Below are 18,908 nucleotides of genomic sequence, written 5' to 3' on the forward strand. Positions count from 1 at the left end.
GAGGCTTCACTCTGCCACAGACTTCATATGTAAGGCCTGGTCTACACTAGAAAATTATGTTGGCCTAACTACGTCGCCAAGGGATGTGAAAACTTCCCACACCCCTGAGCGATGTAGTTATGCTGACCTAGGTGCTTGTATAACCGGTACTAGGTCAACGGAATAATTCTTCCAAGCTACCATCTCTTGGGGAGATGGATTACCTATGCTGATGGGAGGAATTCTCCCGTTGGCGTAGGCCATAGGTAGTGTCTGTACTGAAACACTGCTGCTGTGGTGTTTTTAAGTGTGGACAAGGCTTCTGTCTCTTCCTCGCTCCTGGCTTCAGTATTGCTGATGTGAAATGGGGTTGAGAATCCTGACCTCACAGGGAGTGGCGTGAGGCTCGCGTTCAGGAAGCACGTCAGTGGAGTGGTCACGCGGGCCACAGACGTACCAAGGTGGACGGAAAGATGGCTCCACTGTAGGTGAAATGGGCTTAGGCGTCTCACTTGCTCCAGCACTAATATGCCCTCACCTTGGCAGAGAGGCTTGAGGTGAATGAGCCATGAGGTGAGATGTTGGTTCTACCCCCTCGAAGAGGCAGTGCTGGAGGAAATGAGCCCTGCCAAGAAATTTTCAGGGCGCTCGGCCTGGCTCTAAATCCACACGTGGAATGAAACTGATTTTTCACTATTTCCCTGATCAGGGTTAATCTCTGTGTTCAGACCTTCAGGACTTGGCCTTTCCTGCAGGTAGCACTCGGCGTGTGGAGACTGTGTTTCAGTTACAGGGTACGTCTACACTACGGGATTATTCCAATTTTACATAAACCAGTTTTATAAAACAGATTGTATAAAGTCGAGTGCACGCGGCCACACTAAGCACATTAATTCAGCTGTGTGCGTCCATGGTCCGAGGCTAGCGTCGATTTCTGGAGCGTTGCACTGTGAGTAGCTATTCCGTAGCTATCCCATAGTTCCCGCAGTCTCCCCCGCCCCTTAGAATTCTGGGTTGAGAGCCCAGTGGCGATGGGGCAAAAATCATTGTCGCGGGTGGTTCTGGGTAAATGTCGTCAGTCATTCCTTCCTCCGGGAAAGCAACAGCAGACAATCATTTCCCTCCCTTTTTCCCTGGAGCCGTTCAGCTTTTTTTTTTTTTTTTACAGTCACCGTATGTGTACTGGATGCCGCGGACAGAGGCGATACTCCAGCGCTACACAGCAGCATTCATTTGCTTTTGCATGATAGCAGAGATGGTTACCAGTCGTTCTGTACCGTCTGCTACCAGTGTAATTTGGCAATGAGATGACCGTTATCTGTCCTTCTGTGCTGTCTGCTGCTATCATGGGTGCCCCTGGCTGAGATCGGCCGGGGGCGCAAAAGCAAAACTGGGAATGACTCCCCGAATCAATCCCTCCTTTATGGTTTCTAAAAATAGAGTCAGTCCTGCCTAGAATATGGGGCAAATGTACTAGAGAAGCAGTGTATCAGAGAGTACAGCTGCTCTGTGTCAGATCCCACAGAAATGATGAGCTATGTGCCATTCACGGGGAGTGCCCCTGCAACAACCCCACTCATTGCTTCCCTCCTCCCCCAACCTTCCTGGGCTACTGTGGCAGTGTCCCCCCCATTCGTGTCATGAAGTAATAAAGAATGCAGGAATAAGAAACACTGAGTTTTTAGTGACATAAAATGAGGGGGAGGCAGCCTCCTGGTGCTATGATAGTCCAGGCAGGACATTAAGCAGCGTGGGGGAGAGGAGCCCAGCATCCCACTGCTATGATAGTCCAGGCAGTACAGAATCTTTTCTTTTCACATGAAAGGGAGGGGGCTGATTGAAGCTCAGCCCCCAGTTGCTATGATGAAGACGGTTACCAGCCGTTCTATACCATCTACTAGGAATGACCGAGAGTCATTCCTGTTTTCACCCAGGCACCCCCGGCCAGCTTCACCTGAAGCCAGCCAGGAGCACTCACGGGTTGATAAGAAGGACGGTTACCAGTCCTACTGCACCGTCTGCCACCGGGGAGGGGAGAGGAGCGGATACTGGTCTTCACTGCTGCAGCATTGCGTCTACCAGCAGCATTCAGTAGACATAGGGTGACATTGAAAAAAGTCAAGAAACGATTTCTTTCCCTTTTCTTTCACGTGGGGGGGGGATGGAGTAAATTGGCGAGCTATTCCCTGAACCATGCCGGACAATGTGTTTGACCCTACAGGCATTGGGAGCTCAGCCAAGAATGCAAATACTTTTCGGAGACTGCTGTGAACTGTGGGATAGCTGGAGTCCTCAGTACCCCCTCCCTCCCTCCATGAGCGTCCGTCTGAGTCTCTGGCTTCCCGTTACGCTTGTCATGCAGCACTGTGTAGCCTGTAGATTTTTTTTTCAAACGCTTTGGCATTTCGTCTTCTGTAATGGAGCTCTGATAGAACAGATTTGTTTCCCCATACAGCGATCAGATTCAGTATCTCCCGTACGGTCCATGCTGGAGCTCTTTTTGGATTTGGGACTGCATCGCCACCCGTGCTGATCAGACCTCCACGCTGGGCAAACAGGAAATGAAAATCAAAATTTCGTGGGGCTTTTCCTGTTTACCTGGCCACTGCATCCGAGTTGAGATTGCTGTCCAGAGCGGTCACAGTGGTGCACTGTGGGATACCGCCCGGAGGCCAATACTGTCGACTTGCGGCCACACTAACCCTAATCCGATATGGTAATACCGATTTTAGTGCTACTCCTCTCATTGGGGAGAAGTACATAAACCAATATAAAGAGCCCTTTATATCGATATAAAGGGCCTCGTAGTGTGGTCGGGTACAGCGTTAAATCGGTTTAACGCTGCTAAAATCGGTTTAAACGCGTAGTGTAGACCAGGCCACAGAGTATTCCCACAAGCTAACTTTTGCGGAGATCATCTACATGCTGCGTGGCGCCCCTTGAACCGGCTTAGTTAAATGGCACAAACATTCGTGTGGACACTCTTATTTCAGGTTAATGCAGGTTTATTTCGATTCATTTTAGAAACAGGTTGGAACTAAATCCAAGTATCGTAGAATCATACAATATCAGGGTTGGAAGGGACCTCAGGAGGTCATCTAGTCCAACTCCCTGCTCAAAGCAGGATCAATCCCCAACTAAATCAAGTAAGAGTGTCCCATGCTGAGGTTTTGCATTGGTTCAGCTAGACCAGAGCAAATTTGTGTGTAGACGAGACCTCAGCCTCGGAACTCTCTCCTGAGCATTGTTATCTCTGGTTCACGTATTGGATGTTAGAAGTTACAGGAGGAATTGTCAGCGTTGGCATCAGACTCATCGGTTCTCAGTGCCCGAGTCCTGATGCCAGCGGCGTTCCCTCGTTGTTGCCTGCGGTGGCAATTCTCAGTTGCTCTTTCCCGCGAGGGACGATGCGCCCGGGTAAGGCGAGGACAGGGCGCTCCAGCAAAGCCAACCATGTGCTCAGCCCACTGGAATAACGCTGCTAGCGAAAGAGAAAATGGGCCAGTCCTCGGGGGGATGCTAAGTTGGAGGCGCCTTTGCAGTGCTTCCTTTGTCTGGGTGGGGTGGAGAGCATTTGTGCTCTCTTCCTCCTCTCGGAATGGCTGCGAGAAACACAATCTGGAGATTAAGGGGGAAGAAAACTGACTGCCTCAGAGACCGTTTTAGGTCACAAAAATCCCTTGTCTGCAAACCCTGGTCTGTTTCTGCCTGACTGTCGGAGAAGCTGTGGGGATTACAGCGCTGGATGGGCAGGACTTCAGGCCAGGGGGCCTAGGCCTCATCTTGTTTGTTTTGCAGACTGTATTTGGTTGACTCCAGATGTTCCCTCCCCACTGTATGTCCCTGCAGTCAGACACATGCAGAGGTGGAAAAGCGCTGTGAGACTCCCTCAGTCCAACTCCCAGAGTCCAGGGCAGGATTGCTGCCTACAGTGTATTCTCCAGAGAGAGCGTGGATAATTTGTGTGTGTATGTGCTCATAGAGACAAATGATGGTGATTTACTATTATGTGTTAATTGCTGACAGACAGCACTGTCCACTGCTGTCCATGCTCTCAGGAGCTTACAACCTAATTACAATCAAATCAAATCCCGATTATCCAGCCAGCCATCCTCTTATCTTTTAGTTATCTCCTCTCTCATCATATCTTATCCCTTAGCTTGTGCTCATCACCATAGTATCTAGGCTCCTTGAATAAACAGTGAAATAAAGTCAGGTTAGTGGGAGTTGCAGGCTAGTTAGGGTCTGTCTACATTACATTGTAAATTGGGGTCTTTGGGACCAAGCTTGTGGACTCAGTGTTTCCAGGCCCACACTGTATTGTAAACCTGGTCTTACAGTTGCTGGACCTGGGTCTCACAGCCGTGCTAACACATCTATATTGTGCCATGCAGGCCATCTGACTCAGGTCTGCAGCTTGATCTGCGTCCACACTGCAAAATGACAGGGCTTGGAACTGAGTCTCAGCTGGTCTCAGGCTCAGACCCACTCGCTCCCACTTGGGTCCTGAGTGCTTGCTGACCAGAGTCAGACAGATTTGCGTGTAGATGGTAGGAGGGACTGGTCTCAAACCTAAGTCCAGGTTTACAATGCAGTGTAGACAATGAGAGGGGACAAAGGTTGTTACAAGGAGGAGGGAGAAAAACTATTCTCCTCAACCTCTGAGAATAGGACAAGAAACAATGGGCTTAAATTGCAGCAAGGGAGGTTTAGGTTAGACATTAGGAAAAACTTCCTAACTGTCAAGGTGATTAAGCATTGGAATAAATTGCCTAGGTAGGTTGTGGAATCTCCATCATTGGAGATTTTTAAGAACAGGTTATACAAACACCTGTCATAGGATCATAGAATATTAAGGTTGGAAGGGACCTCAGGAGGTCATCTAATCCAATCTCCTGCTCAAAGCAGGACCAATCCCCAGACAGAATTTTACCCGAGTTCCCTAAATGCCCTCCTCAAGGATTGAACTCACAACCCTGGGTTTAGCAGACCAGTGCTCAAACCAATGAGCTATCCCTCATGGATGGTCTAGATCAGTGGTGGGCAAACTATGGCCTGGGAGCCACATATGGGCCTCTAAGTGTTTTAATCCGGCCCTCGAGCTCCTGCCAGGAAGTGGGGTCCGGGGCTTGCCCTGCTCTGGTGCTCCAGCTGGGGAGCAGGGCCAGGGACTTGCCCCACTCCACACAGCTCCTGGAAGCAGCAGCATGTCCCCCCTCTTTCTCCTATGCTTAAGGGCAGCCAGAGGGCTCTGCACGCTGCCCCCACCCCAAGCGCTGCTCCCGCAGCTCTCATTGGTCATGAACAGCAGCCAGTGGGAGCTGCAGGGCAGCATACAGAGCCTCCTGGCTGCGCCTGCAGACAGGGCAGCACACAGAGCCTCCTGGCTGCGCCTCCGCATAGGAGCTGGAGTGGGGACATGCTGCTGTTTCTGAAAGCTGCTTGAAGTAAGCGCTACCTGGAGCCTGCACCCCTGATACCCTTCCCATGTCCCAACCCCCTGCCCCAGCTCTGATCCCTCCTCCTGCCCTCCTAATCTCTCGGCTCCAGCCTGGAGCACCCTCCTGCACCCTCAAACCGTCATTCCCAACCCCACCCCAGAGCCTGCACCCCCAGCCAGAGCCCTCCCATTCTCCAGCCTCCAATTTCATGAGCATTCATGGCCTGACATACAATTTCCATACCCAGATGTGGCCCTCAGGCTAAAAAGTTTGCCCACCCCTGGTCTAGATAATACTTAGTCCTGCTGTGAGTGTAGGGGACTGGACTAGACGACCTCTCGAGGTCCCTTCCAGTTCTGTGATTCTCTGGTTCCATGACTAAACTGCAGTAAAACACCTGCAGCTGGCCTGTGTCAGCTGACATGGGCTGTGGGGCGATAAAATTGCTGGATAGACCCTGTGGGGTCCCAGAGCTCGGGCTCCAGCTGGAGCATTTCTACTGCAGTTTTATAGTCCTGCAATCTGAGCCCTCCAAGCCCATCAGCTGACACTGGTTAGTCACAGGGGTTTATTGCAGTGTAGGCATAACCTTAGAGTCTTACCTGAGTGACATGCCCTCATATAATGGAGTTCTGGTCCCATGAGGTCCCCTTTTCTTTCCTGGTAGCGGAGTTGGGGGTGACTATGTTACATGCTCCAGAGCTACTTAGAACTTAGCGAGACTGTGGGGAGAGAATTTGTCTGTATCTCTGGAGAACGTGGCCCTTTCAGGTTTATTTTTATCATCTGTACAGTAACATCTAGAGGCACAATCAGGACCAGGGCCCAGTTGTGTTGGGCACTGTAAAACATAGCAGGGGACAGTCCCTGCTCCCAACAATTTACACTCTAAACAGACATAGGGTGGGAAGGAAAACAAAGGCACCAAGTGAAATGACTTGCCCAGAGTGACACAGCGGGTCAGTGGCAGAACTCTGATCTCCTGACTCCCACTCCAGTGCCCTATCGAGTAGATTACTATTAGGCTATGTCTACACTATGAACTAGAGGTGTGATTCCCTGGCCGTGTACCTGCCTGAAACCTATGGTTTTTCCAGTGGCATGGCTAAGCTGCTGCTACTCTTGCTAACTAATGCGGCGACACTGCTATTTATACTTGCACTAGCTGGATGTGAGCAAGTGCTGGTATATGTACACGAGCAGGGGAGTCACAGCCCTAGCTTGTAGTGTAAACATCAACTTAGCAGGAGTGCTTTAGAAGCATGCCCAGCAGTTGTTTCCACTGCAGCTAACCTACAGTGCACCGGGGGCTTCAGCTACCCAAACCCTTCACTGTAAGGCCTGCAAATATTAACTACAAAGTGTGAGACTCAAGGGACTGGTTGACGTCAGTGGGGGTCCATCGGACAAAAGAACTAGTTACTCTCTGTCTTCCAGATTCTGTTGTGTGGCTGTGGAGTGTCATTCCACGTGGGAGCAGGAGTGATTTCTGTTTCACCTAGTAGACAATGCCCTGGAAAAGAGAGCGCTTGCATCAAAGACTCCGCTAGATTCCAGGCCGTTGATCTCCCTGTACCAGATTCAACCCCCTTGCGGACACTGATTTCTCTAGGCTTGTGCCTGTTTATGCTAGCAGTGGATTGGACCCTCTACCTTGGTTTCCCCAGCTGTAAAGTGGGTATAATGATATAGTAGTGGGAGGATTCCATCACTTTAAGGATGGGCTTAGATATTTTACTGACCAGGTCTGGATGGCCAAGTAGGGCTTATATTGGTGTTTATAAGAAGCAGCACTTAAATTATCAGCTGTTTGGGGTGGAGGCCGTCTCTTTATTCTGTGTTTGTACAGTGCTGCTAAAATGCTAAGATGATAGAAATAATAATAGATGAGATTCTTTGCATTCTTCATCATTTTTAGCTTGCAGTCCATGGTGGGTTGGCTCTTGAGAATAAGGGTTTGCCGGACGAGAGGCTATAAAAATGATTGTTTAAAGGGAAATGACCAGCTTCATTTTTTTAACATTTCCATTTATTCCTCTTTCAAATTTGAATGTCCCAAAATCTTGTTTTAAAATTTCCATGCCAAAGGATTTTTAACAAGGGTGGTTTTCCTCTTCCTCAGTGGATGTTTATAGGGGTCTTTGAAGTTAGTTGGTTTGTACTTTGCTAACTGACTGCACGTGGAAAAATAGTAAAATCGACGACGCAAAGTGCTGTCGTGCAGTCAGCAAATTGCAAAAACAAAACAGAAAAGAATTTAAGCTTTTAGTTAGAGAGAGCTTAGGTATTGCTTGTACCAAGAAGAGGTACGCCGCTTCCAGGCAGTTCACTTCAGTTCATTTCATTGAAGCACTGTTGGTATTGGAAAGCTGTACGTGCATTGCCGAAGCGTAAGAGAGAGACAAACCCTCAGCTCTCTGTTCCTTCAAAGTTGAAATCTGAGCCCCTTTCAAGTTGAAGTCAGAACCTCAGCTAGCATAGATCAGCAGAGATCCACCAATGTTAGTGGAGATTTGCTGATTTATGTCAGGTTTGTGTGTGTTTAACCTTATAAGGTCTTGTTATATATGTCAGAATATCCCGAAACCTTTATGGCCTCAACTTGTGGCACCTACTCGGACAGAACTCCCACTGAACTCAGCAGGCGTTTTGTGTGCAGGATTGAGCTTGAACGACTTCTCAGGCAGGAAAGTCTTTTGACTAGCTGGGAGTGGCCCGTATTTCATTATGCAGCTTTTGTCTGTAGTCAGCAACATGCTTATCTGCAGTTTAGAAACCAGCCTGAACTCAAGTGGCGTGTCTGCCTTCCGCAATCAACCTTCAAACAGTTTTCACTTAGAAATACTCAGGCTTCATAAAAATGCACATGCTGTAGGATGTTTACCCTGTGCCTGTAGCTAGTGGACTGGGGAGGGTAGAGTGACACTAGCATTCTCTCCCTGACCCCCGGCCTTAAAGGTGTTTTGTAGAGGTCCGCTGCCTGAATGCTGATCAGTCTCTTAAGGATTAAGTGTACAGACATGCCCCGTACTTTGAAACCTCTGCAAGAATTTTCCTGTCCAGCGCTGGCATCCAGCATGCTATGCCCCCACCGTCATCTCTAACTGGCACAGGGCTGGATTAGGGAAGGCTCAGGAATCCTGGCATCTGGGGCAGTGAGTCAGAGGGGCAGTCAGCAGCACAGCACCCAAAATCGCCTGTTTAGGAGGAGGATCAAGGTGAGGCTTCATCACCAGAAGTGCTGGCAGAGATAGATCTGCTCTAGGAGTAGGAAAAATCTGTCCAGGTAAAAGGGAGGGTGGTTTGAATCACTGGGGGAATAGGCCTTGTTTAGCCTTAATTCAGCCCATGGCATTACACTGCCCTCATTTTAACAGTAATTTCTAGGAGTCACTTCTGGTATTTGTATGCCCCCATAACATAAGCACTTGCTAAACAAAGGGCCCAGCCTAGAACCCTTTGATGCCAAATCCCTGTAGGTCATTGATAACTCCCAGCAACAGTGACTGCTGTGCTGGGCTAATAGAGCAATAGAGATACCCATTTGGATTTTAACTAGAGCAGTCAGAATTGTTTTGTCAGAAAGATTTTTTCTTTTGGAGGTGGGGGCAGGAATATTCCTTTTTGAATAAGATGGAATTTTCCGCAGGAAAAAAGAAATTATTTTGTCGAAAGGAAAATTTCATTTTGATTCACTTCAGAACGAAACATTTTCAATGTGGTTTTCCCTCCCCCTTTTTACTCCAGTGGAAAAAAGGAAGAAGAAAATGTTCAATTTGAATGTAAATGATTGGGGTCTTTTTATTTCATTTACATGAAAAATAAAATAAAGTTCCTCGGCAAATTTTGAATGGAGTGATATGTTTTTAGTTTCCTTTGAAATGTTTTGTGGAAAATACATCTGTTAACAAGGATATGTTTGCCTTTTAGCAGGGATCCGTCCAGTTGTTTTTATACAACCACGTATCACCATTGTATTTGAGCACCTTCCGTACAAAATCAATAGCAGTACTTATAATGCTGTCTCCAGTGCAGTGGTTTTCAACCTGTGATCCGCAGCCCTCTGGGGATCCGCAGACTATGCCTCCATTTGGCAATTTTTAGGGGTCCACAAGTGAAAAAAGGTTGAAAACTGTTGCACTAGTGGACTTCATGAAATTGGGCACATTTCCCTTTTCGGGTAAAAAGCTTCACATGAGGTATTTGATTTGCTTGTTTGTTACTGGTTTCTACTTTTTATTTACTAGGGGGCAGTGTTGCAAATGTCGTTCTTGCTGTGTTGGAAAAGGTTTTTCAAAGGAGACAAAGATGCTCTTAGCTCCTCGCAGGATCATGTAGGAAGCTATTGTACTTTGAGCAGATAGGTCCTCTCTGGTTTGTCCCCCAGCTGATTCAGCACTGTTCCCTACACTACGTTAATCTGGTGTTAAAACTACTGCACGTGACAGTGGCCATATAAAAATTCTTGTCCCTAAGTGCTGGTAAACAGACCACTTTGGGAGGTGGGGCACTCTGGCCCCCACTGCTCTTTTTCCGAAAAGGATTGTTATGTTTTTAGCATTCAGGAAGCTATCCACTCGCATCCCACCTCTCCAGCCACTCACTTCCTTTCAGTCTTGGTTAAATGTGCCATAGAGTGGTTTAAAAGTAGCATCACGGAGCAAGAGAATGTTGGGTCATGAAAATTGCATTCTCCGGTCTGCAGATCTCCTAAGGGGCCTATTCTCCCCCATCGTTACTGCTGAGATGTAAGGGCTGAGTGTGAAATCAGTGCCTATCACATGACAGGCAGATGGTAGGGTGAGGGGCTCCCTGTTTAAAGTTAGGGGTTGTCTGCATGCAAATTTGCACCTGGTGAGGCCTTGTCTATGCACACACAAGTAGCATCAGTTTAACTTTTATTGGTGTTTAAACTGGTTTATTCAAACTGGTGCAAAACCCTGTATAGATGCTGTTAATTGGGTTTAGCTTAAACCCGTCCCTAATTGATCTAAGTGACATTGGCAGAAGCCAGGTTAAACTGACACAGCTCAGCCCAGAGGCAAAGAATGGAAGAGGTGAAATAGATCCCCTTGAATTAGCATGCATTTTATTCCCCAAATTGGGCTTGTAGGTTACAGTTAATAGGCACGCTAACCAAAGGCTCTGCTTCTTGGAATTGCTGTGGGGATTGCATGATGCTTTTTGCAATAGGAGGGGTTGTTGCAGTGAGCCGTGATTTCCTGGGGGATTGTTTTGAGCCTCTGGAAAAATCCCCTTGTTATTTCAATAGGAAAAGTTCATTCTCAACTTCCCCTCCTGAAACAGTGCATTTTAGCCTCCTTTGGGTAGAGATGGCTGTATTCCAGTGTTGAGTGGCTGAGCTGTATGTCTATAGACAGTGGGTGAGCCGTATGTATATGCACAATCTAGAAAGAACTCTGGGGTGTTTTCACAACGGAAGCTGTGGTCCAGTAGGTAGAGACTGCCCTCATTCATTTCCTAGCTCTGCCACTGACTTCCAGTGTGGCCTTGGCCAGGTCACTTTGCAAGGGCCACTAATTTTAAGTGCTTCCACTTTTAGGTGCCCAACATGAGATACCTTCGGCCTGGTTTTCAGAGGTGCCAACCACCCAGTGCTCCAGTTGAAGTCAATGGGAGCTGCAGGTGCTCAGCACCTCGAAAATCAGGCTGTAGGTGTTGTAGATTAGGCCCCCTACAAAAAATCAAGCAGCCAGAATGATTGGAAATATAGGCTTTGGGGCTGTGCCTCAGTTTGCCCATCTGTAATGTGGAGGCAATGAAACTTACCTCCTAAGGGTATAATGAGGATTAACTGAGGTGGGCATTAAGAGTCAGTGTGGCATGATAGAGCACGTCTGGGCATTACAATAATGCATGCATTGCTTTCCATCAGTAGATCTCAAACCTCTTTGTGGAGCAGTTCAGTATTATCATCCTTGTGTTTAGATGGGGAAACTGAGGCACAAAGTGGCAAAGTAACTTTTGCAAGATCATCCAGCAGGCCAGTAGTGGGAATAGAACCCAGGTCTTCTGAATCACACACCAGTGATCTATCTGCTAGACCATGCTGCCTCCTCTCAGGAGATCATATTTCTATTCCTGACTCTGACTCCATATGGAAAGTCACTTAATCCCTGAGTGATTCAGTTGCCCATCTGTAATCTGGAGGTAAGAATGCTTACAAATGGTTTGAGATCTGCTGAGTGCAGAGTATTATATGCTGCTTGCGTTGCCTTTACGGAGATCCACTCCAATCACCTCTCCCCGAGACGGACTGGAGAGCAGATTTAAAATGTCCCCTCCCAGTATACTGCCTCACCCTAGGGCTGTCTGTGTCCCTGCCCCAGGGCCAGCTGTGCAGGCGCTGTGATTGATATCGCTTGGAAGCCTGTGATGCTGGAATGCCACAAGCCAGGCGCTCTGGTCTTGTGAGCTGACACTTGTTTATGCAGCTAGTCACTCTGCTTCCGCTTGCAATAAACTGGCCCACTCCGGAGACCCCACTGGCTTATATCTGGACTTTCACACATGCAATGCACAAGGCGCTGACTACAGCAGCAGGAATAGATTTCCCAGCTAGGTCTAGAGTTGGGGTCAAACAGAGAGCAACCTCTTGACCTACACGCTCAAACTTCTCCCTTTTGGGCCCTGTCCACGCTTTGATCAGAGCTACAGCACCAGCTGCCCTGTGCTGCTGACCTCAGCCTGAAGCTAAGAGGCGAGTTTGCTCTATATGGCCCGTTTGATTCTTCTGTCAAGGCTGCTAACGAAGAAGCCAATTGGTACTGGTTCTGGTGGCGATTTTTGTGACAGCAAGCATTGGGACAGAGACCCTCCAAATTTGTTCCACATATGTCATAAATCTTCATAGTCAGCCCAACCCACCATCACCCTGAATGCAATCTAGTCATTTCCATCCAGTCGGTTTCACTCACCACCCCATGGAGAGTGGAGGTAGAGAGCAGACATTGGAGATTTGCAAGCCACCTCCAGCCACTGTTTAGCCAGAGGTAGGAAAGCACTCGAAAAGCGTCCAGAGGGAGCTGCACCTGTCCGCTGAGAGATGGACTAGCTGACCCACACTGAGAGCTATTTCCCGTCTCTAACTTTTTTCCGATTCTGTGATAACATTTCCCAGAGCTGAGCGACACAGGCAGAGAGGGGAAAACAGACGGAGCAGAGGAAAAGGAAACAGAGAGGCAGAAAGAGATCCAAGCAGGTATCTTTCAGGGCTAGAATCAGTGAGGAAAGGAACAAAAGGAGCAGGGGAAGGTGAGTGAGGCTTGTGCCTTTAAAAGGGTTTGCTCGCTGGGGTATGCACCTTGTGAGGTGCACCTTGCTCCTGGGAAGGTGAGGTATGCACCTTGCTCCTGGGAAGATCCCATTCGTACACCCAGTCTTCATTAGATCTTCAACATTTCCCATTGTTGCTACCACTGGTGCATCTGGGAGCACTAATGTAGACAAGGGACTGGCGTTTTAGCCCCTGTGTCACAGACTTGCTGTGAGCATGTTCAGGACTTGTCCACACAGAGTTGCACCTGTTTAGCCTAAACCAATGTGGTTAAGCCAATGCCAAATGCCGTGTGGATGCTCTGATTTCAATTCAAACCAGTCTAGATTAAGTCGATTGGAAAACACTGTCAGGTAAGGTGAAATAAACCGGAATAAGAGCATCCACACCGGGGTTTGCACTGGTTTTGTTAAACCAGTGCAAGTTTACAGGCAGCCAAGGCCTCAGATGACACTATGGTTAAAAAGCTGGCGCCTGCTCTACTCTGGCATGCCCATTATTGGTACCACTCAGGTGGTGCTTTGGCCTCCTACTGGCCCTCTCGGGGCGGAGTGGGGGCAGATTTCACCCTAAAAGAGGATGATCTGGGGGTGCCAGGGTGGCTATGTGGGTATTTACTCTCTGCTTTTCTCCATCCTCTCAGACAGGTTCAGAGGGCAACCCAGTTGATGGACCCAAAACAGGCCAAATGGAAGAAGGGCCAATTAACTATGTTGAAGAAAGAAGGTTGAACGAAGGAAGCAGGCCCAGCCTGGTGAATGGGGGGAGCCGGCAGGCTGGGGGAAGTGCCCTGCTAATGGAAACGGATGGCTGGCTTGCCAGCCAGCCTGTCGCCCAGCTCTCCAGCGAGAAAGCCAAATGGGATAGTGCTTCGGCCCCGGGCCGGGGGGACGCCACCAACGATGCGAACCTGGAGGATGCTCGGAACCTGGTGGCCTTCTCCGCCGTGGCCGAGGCCATGTCTTCCTACGGAATGCCAGCCGCTGGGTCCCCGTCACTGCTGAGCACGCAGCTGTATGAGAAATTCAACCTGGAGATGAGCCGGGGAGGGGCGGGCAACCCAGTGCTCCCCCATCCCGACGGCATCCCTGAAGGTGAGGACCTGAACGCCCTGAAGGCAGCCCTGACCCTGGCCAAGCATGGCATGAAGCCCCCCAACTGCAACTGTGACGGCCCTGAGTGTCCCGACTACCTGGAGTGGCTGGAGCAGAAGATCAAGTCGGCCCTTGGGGAGGGGCAGACCCACTCATCCCAGCATCTCAGCGACGCCCACCACCAGCCCTTAGACAAAGGTGCTACTCCCAATCAGGTGCCTGCCGTGGTGGAGACGCTTAAGCCATGCCCTTCAGATGGCCTCCCCTTTTCCCAAAGTGCACTGAACATCGCCAAGGAGAAGAACATTAGCCTCCAGACAGCCATCGCCATAGAAGCCCTGACCCAGCTGTCATCCGCTCTCCCACCGCCAGCCAGGGTGACTCCAGCCACTCCTGGCAGCCCCTTGCCATCCGTATCATTCGCCTCCAAGGAGCAGCTGGTCTGTTCGTCCCCCTTCAGCCCAGATGAACCCCCGGTGCTACCCACATCCAGCAATGAGCAGAGCCAGAATGCACAACCCTATGGCGGACACAACGTGCTCCAGACATCTCGGGCCCTGACACAGTCCTCTTGGCAGCCGGCGGACCCCCAGTATATTCTCAAACCCAGCGCCCCCCGGGAGCCTGCAGGCCTCTTCCCCAATTTCACCTCCACCCCCCAGAAACTGGAATTTCCTGAGCTGTGGGACGAAGAACCCAAGCCAAAAAACAACTTGTGGATGCTCAACTCCGACGCGCCCACCTCGGTGAGCGACCCAATGGCTGAGCTGGAGCAGCTGCTGGGCAGCGCTAACGATTACATCAAGTCGGTGTTTAAGAGGCCTGAAGCCATGCCCAACAAGGTCAAAGCTGTCAAGCCGAAGCAAGAGCCGCTGGTCCTGCCTCTGAAGAAGGAAGCTGGGGGTGGCCATCCCAAGCTGGCCGCCAGCCAGCACATGTCACATCTGCTGCAAGAAACGGACTTCCATAAGAAGACCCAGATGGTGCTGCAGCAGCACCTCCATCATAAGCGCAATCTCTTCCTGGACCAGAACCTGGCCCAGCCGGGCCCACAGGACCAGCTGCCCAACTGGTGGGCTCCCAGCTCTCAAGTCCTGCTTCCGAAGCCATCTGAAAAGCAGATCAAAGAGAAGAAGAAGAAAATTCAGCCCGACAAACCCCCCCAGGTCAAGCCACTCCGGAAGCAAGTCCAGATCAAGAAGTCCAAGCAGAAGGATTCGCAACCACTGTTCCTGCCCCTGAGGCAAATTAGCTTGGAAGGATTTCACTCAGCCATCGCCCCTGAGCTCCCGACGGAAGAGATGCAGACTGAGCAGCCTCCCCCCAACACCCCTGTCAAGTCCCCGCCTCTTGCACTATTCACACCCATCTCCGCTGCACAGTCTCCGCTGCACCAGCAGCTGGACGACAGAAGCCAGGCTCCCAACACTCAGGAAATGGGCGCTCTCAGCCAAGGGAGTCCAGAGGAAAACGGCCAGCATCACCTTCACCAGAACTTTGTGTGCCGCCCTACCCCGCCCGGCACTCCCGTCTCCAGCTACGCGCCCTGCTGCTCTGCTGTTTCCTCCAGCGACGGGCAGGACCAAGCTCCCCCCAAGCCCTTAAACTCATCGGACCCACTGCCGGCCCAGAACTCGCTCATGGTGGACGACAAGCTGGAGGAGCTGATCAGGCAGTTCGAGGCGGAGTTCGGGGAAAATTTCAGCCTGCAGAATTCTGACCTCTCGGCTCCACTCACTGATGGGCTGCCCCCCCAGCCTCTCTCCCACCAGTCGTCTTCTCTGAGCCACTCTCCAGAACTGCCAGGGGGCTCAGACACAACCCTCCAAGTGCCGGCTGCCGAAGATGGAGTGCCACCCCTGGCCGAAGCTCCCGAAGTGGGATCCAAAGGCTTTTCGCTGTCGCCCGGGATGGGGCAGCATTTTGAGAACCCCTTTGCAGCTAGGTCCCCCAAGCAGATTAAAATAGAATCTTCTGGTGCTATCACCGTGGTGTCAACCACTTGCTTTTACTCCGAGGAAAACCAAAACGCGGATGCCACTTACCTGGACGGGACCCCGACCAAGAACGATGTGCCGTTCGCGCCAACCCTCAGTGGATTTTTGGAATCTCCTTTGAAATACCTGGATACGCCAACAAAAAGTTTATTGGACACCCCAGCCAAGCGGGCTCAAGCAGAATTCCCCACTTGCGACTGCGTGGGTAAGTGAAGCCGCTTCTCCATGGCTTACAAGGGCCTGATCTGGATCTCCTACGCTATGGGGGGTGTTTGGGCTAAATAAAGACTGCAGAAGGTTGTATGTGTGTGTTCACCCCTGTACAGAGAACCCACATGAGGCCCTTTGCACCACTCCTTTGAGGACTCATGACTGGAGTGGTATGTAGGCTCTTGTGCTGATCCTCTGCGCAAGGGGTGAATTTCACTCTGATGCAAAAAATAAATGAACAGGTTTGCAACACAGGAGGAAATATACACGGATTCTAGCATCTTTGTAAGTATCCTGGACAAAATAAAGCTGGGAAGTGATGAACAGGGATTGTTTTCCCAGTCAGGATTTGTGGGATATGCTGGAATCCGTTGCAATTATTTTAAGATGAACTGCAAAGACATTTAACTGCGGGAGGGGAGGGAGGGAGGAGAGGTGCATGCATGAGCACACTGTTAAAGATTCCACATCAGTAGCAGAATAGGTATGAGTGAGAGATGTGCCATCTGTCTCGGATGGTTCAGTGGTTCTTAGCCCGTGAGCTGCTTGTGGCCCAATCAGCACATAGCTGCGGCCCATGTGACATCCTCAGGGCCATACAGGTAGTATTGGATGTGGCCTGAAATGGTAAATAGGTTGAAAACCACTGACAGATAAAACAAATGCTGCATCTTGGCAGGGGGTTAGACTAGATGACCCTTGCGGTCCCTTCTGACCGATGATTCTACGTGCATATATTCCTAATGATATACTACTAAAATCAAATTAGATCTTTAAAAGGAAATCTCTACCTATGTTAATTGTGATACCTGAGATTATGAAAACTGAAACAATTTTTCAACTCATCATTTTTTTATTAGTCTATTCTAACATGTATATTGTGGTAATGCCCTGTCAGGCCCTGCTGTACCTGGTACTGTACAGACTTGTAACAACTGCCAGTCTCTACCTCAGTGCACTTAAATTTCAACTTTAATTTGTCCCCCATTTGTTTTTCCATCCGCGGGGGTGGTGGAAGTTGAGCCATCTCCCTGCCCCTGTTGATGGGCAGTTATACTTTATGGATCTCCTTCACTGAAGTCAAGCTGCAGTGTTCGGGTATCTGACGCTGCCAGGAATGTTTACATTTCATCCCAGTGAAAATGCCTGGTTTTGTGGAAACTGAGAATAAAGAAATCACAAAACAATTCTATTTGGAGAGGGGTCGAGTTTTCAAAAATAGACTCTAATATTTGATGCCTCCTGTTTTGAGTGTCAGATTTTAGGGACATATACGTTAGCTTCTCAGCTGCTGTAAATCGGCACAACATCGCTGGAGTGAAGGGAACTACGCCAATTTCCACCAGGCCTTAGGGACTGATTTTCAGAAGGGCCGAGCTTCTGCAGCTCCCATTGGGTATGTCTACATTGCAGCTGGGATCAAGCCTCCAGGCCTGGGCAGACAGACTTGCACTAGCCGTTGGGGCTCCTGCAGAGACTCAGGCTTTTGCCAGCTCACTCAGATCCAGAGGATTGCGTGGTAGAGCTGCTGCCCAAGCCGCAGTATCCACACTGCCGCTTTTAGCGCACAAGCATACCTAGCACGAATCAGTCTATCCGGGTGAGGGGCCTCACACCTGGCTGCTGTATAGACAGATGTCACTTAGAGGTGTGGGTATGCAGTCGCTCTGAAATCAGGCCCCTTTCAAGAGTCTCCAACGGAGCGTCCAGAAACTGAGGCCCCGAGAATTAGAGGATCTTTTTGAAAGTTTTGGGTTGTGCATTTTTGTGACCATTTTTCTTTGGCAGAGAAAGCTACATTTTAGGGTATAAATCACTGGACCGTGTCCCTGTAAAGATTTCCATTAAATCTCATTGAAATCGATTGAAAGACTCCTGTGTCCTTCAGATTGGGCCCTAGGTGGGCCTTTGCAACAGTGCTAGCTGAACTCTCTCTTCGCCCTACAAGGGGGATCCCTCGGGATCAGGGGCACATTTGGGGAAACAGCCTATGTTGTACCTGTTCTGTGGACAAACTGGGATGCTCATTCTCCAGCCTGTCTGTCAGTCCAGGAGGAAGAAGGCTGAGTAGGGAGAGAAGGGTTCTCTACAATTGCGGGTCCTTTTTCCGGTCCCGTCCATTCACAAATCTAGGCAGAGTTCCTTTGAGTGATGTTGGAGGTTCTCTGCATGGTCTCCTTCTCTGGATCCTTTGCTTTGACTCTGGATCATCATAGAATCCTTGGACTGGAAGGGACCTCGAGAGGTCATCTAGTCCAGTCTCCTGCACTCATGGCAGGACTAAGTATTATCTAGACCATCCCTGACAGGTGTTTGTCCAGCCTGCTCTTAAAAATCCCCAATGATGAAGATTCCACAACCTCACTAGGAAATTTGAATTCCAGTGCTTAACCACCCTTTTCAGGGTGGTTAAGGGAGGTTTAGGTTGGACATTAAGAAAAAGTTTCTAATTGTCAGGGTGGTTAAACACTGGAATAAATTGCCTAGGGAGGTTGTTGAATCTCCATTTCTGGAGATATTTAAGAGTAGGTTAGATAAATGGCTATCAGGGATGGTCTAGACAGTATTTGGTCCTGCCATGAGGGCAGAGGACTGGACTCGATGACCTCTCGAGGTCTCTTCCAGTCCTAGAGCCTATGAAGTTTTTCCTAATGTCAAAACCTAAACCTTCCTTGCTGCAATTTAAGCCCATTGCTTCTTGTCCTATCCTCAGAGGTTAAGAAGAGCAGTTCTTCTCCCTCCTCCTTGTAACAACCTTTTATGTACTTGAAAACTGTTATCATGTTCCCTCTCGGTCTTCTTTTTTCCAGACTAAACAAACCCAATTTTTTCAATCTTCTGTCATAGGTCATGTTTTCTGGACCTTTCATCATTTTTGTTGCTCTTCTCT

The 18,908-nt window shown here is 49.4% G+C and overlaps 1 protein-coding gene across 1 annotated transcript in view; it reads left to right on the forward strand.

Annotated features, from left to right (window-relative positions):
- TET3 (tet methylcytosine dioxygenase 3) overlaps window positions 1-18,908 on the forward strand; it is a 163,559-nt gene that overhangs the window by 82,407 nt on the left and 62,244 nt on the right. The window contains exon 3 of the mRNA XM_050939813.1: window positions 13,361-16,013. Coding sequence (XP_050795770.1) covers window positions 13,361-16,013 — 2,653 coding nt within the window. The remainder of the gene's footprint in view (window positions 1-13,360; window positions 16,014-18,908) is intronic.

Source organism: Gopherus flavomarginatus, chromosome 2, assembly GCF_025201925.1.
Source record: "Gopherus flavomarginatus isolate rGopFla2 chromosome 2, rGopFla2.mat.asm, whole genome shotgun sequence".
Lineage (NCBI taxonomy): Eukaryota > Metazoa > Chordata > Testudines > Testudinidae > Gopherus > Gopherus flavomarginatus.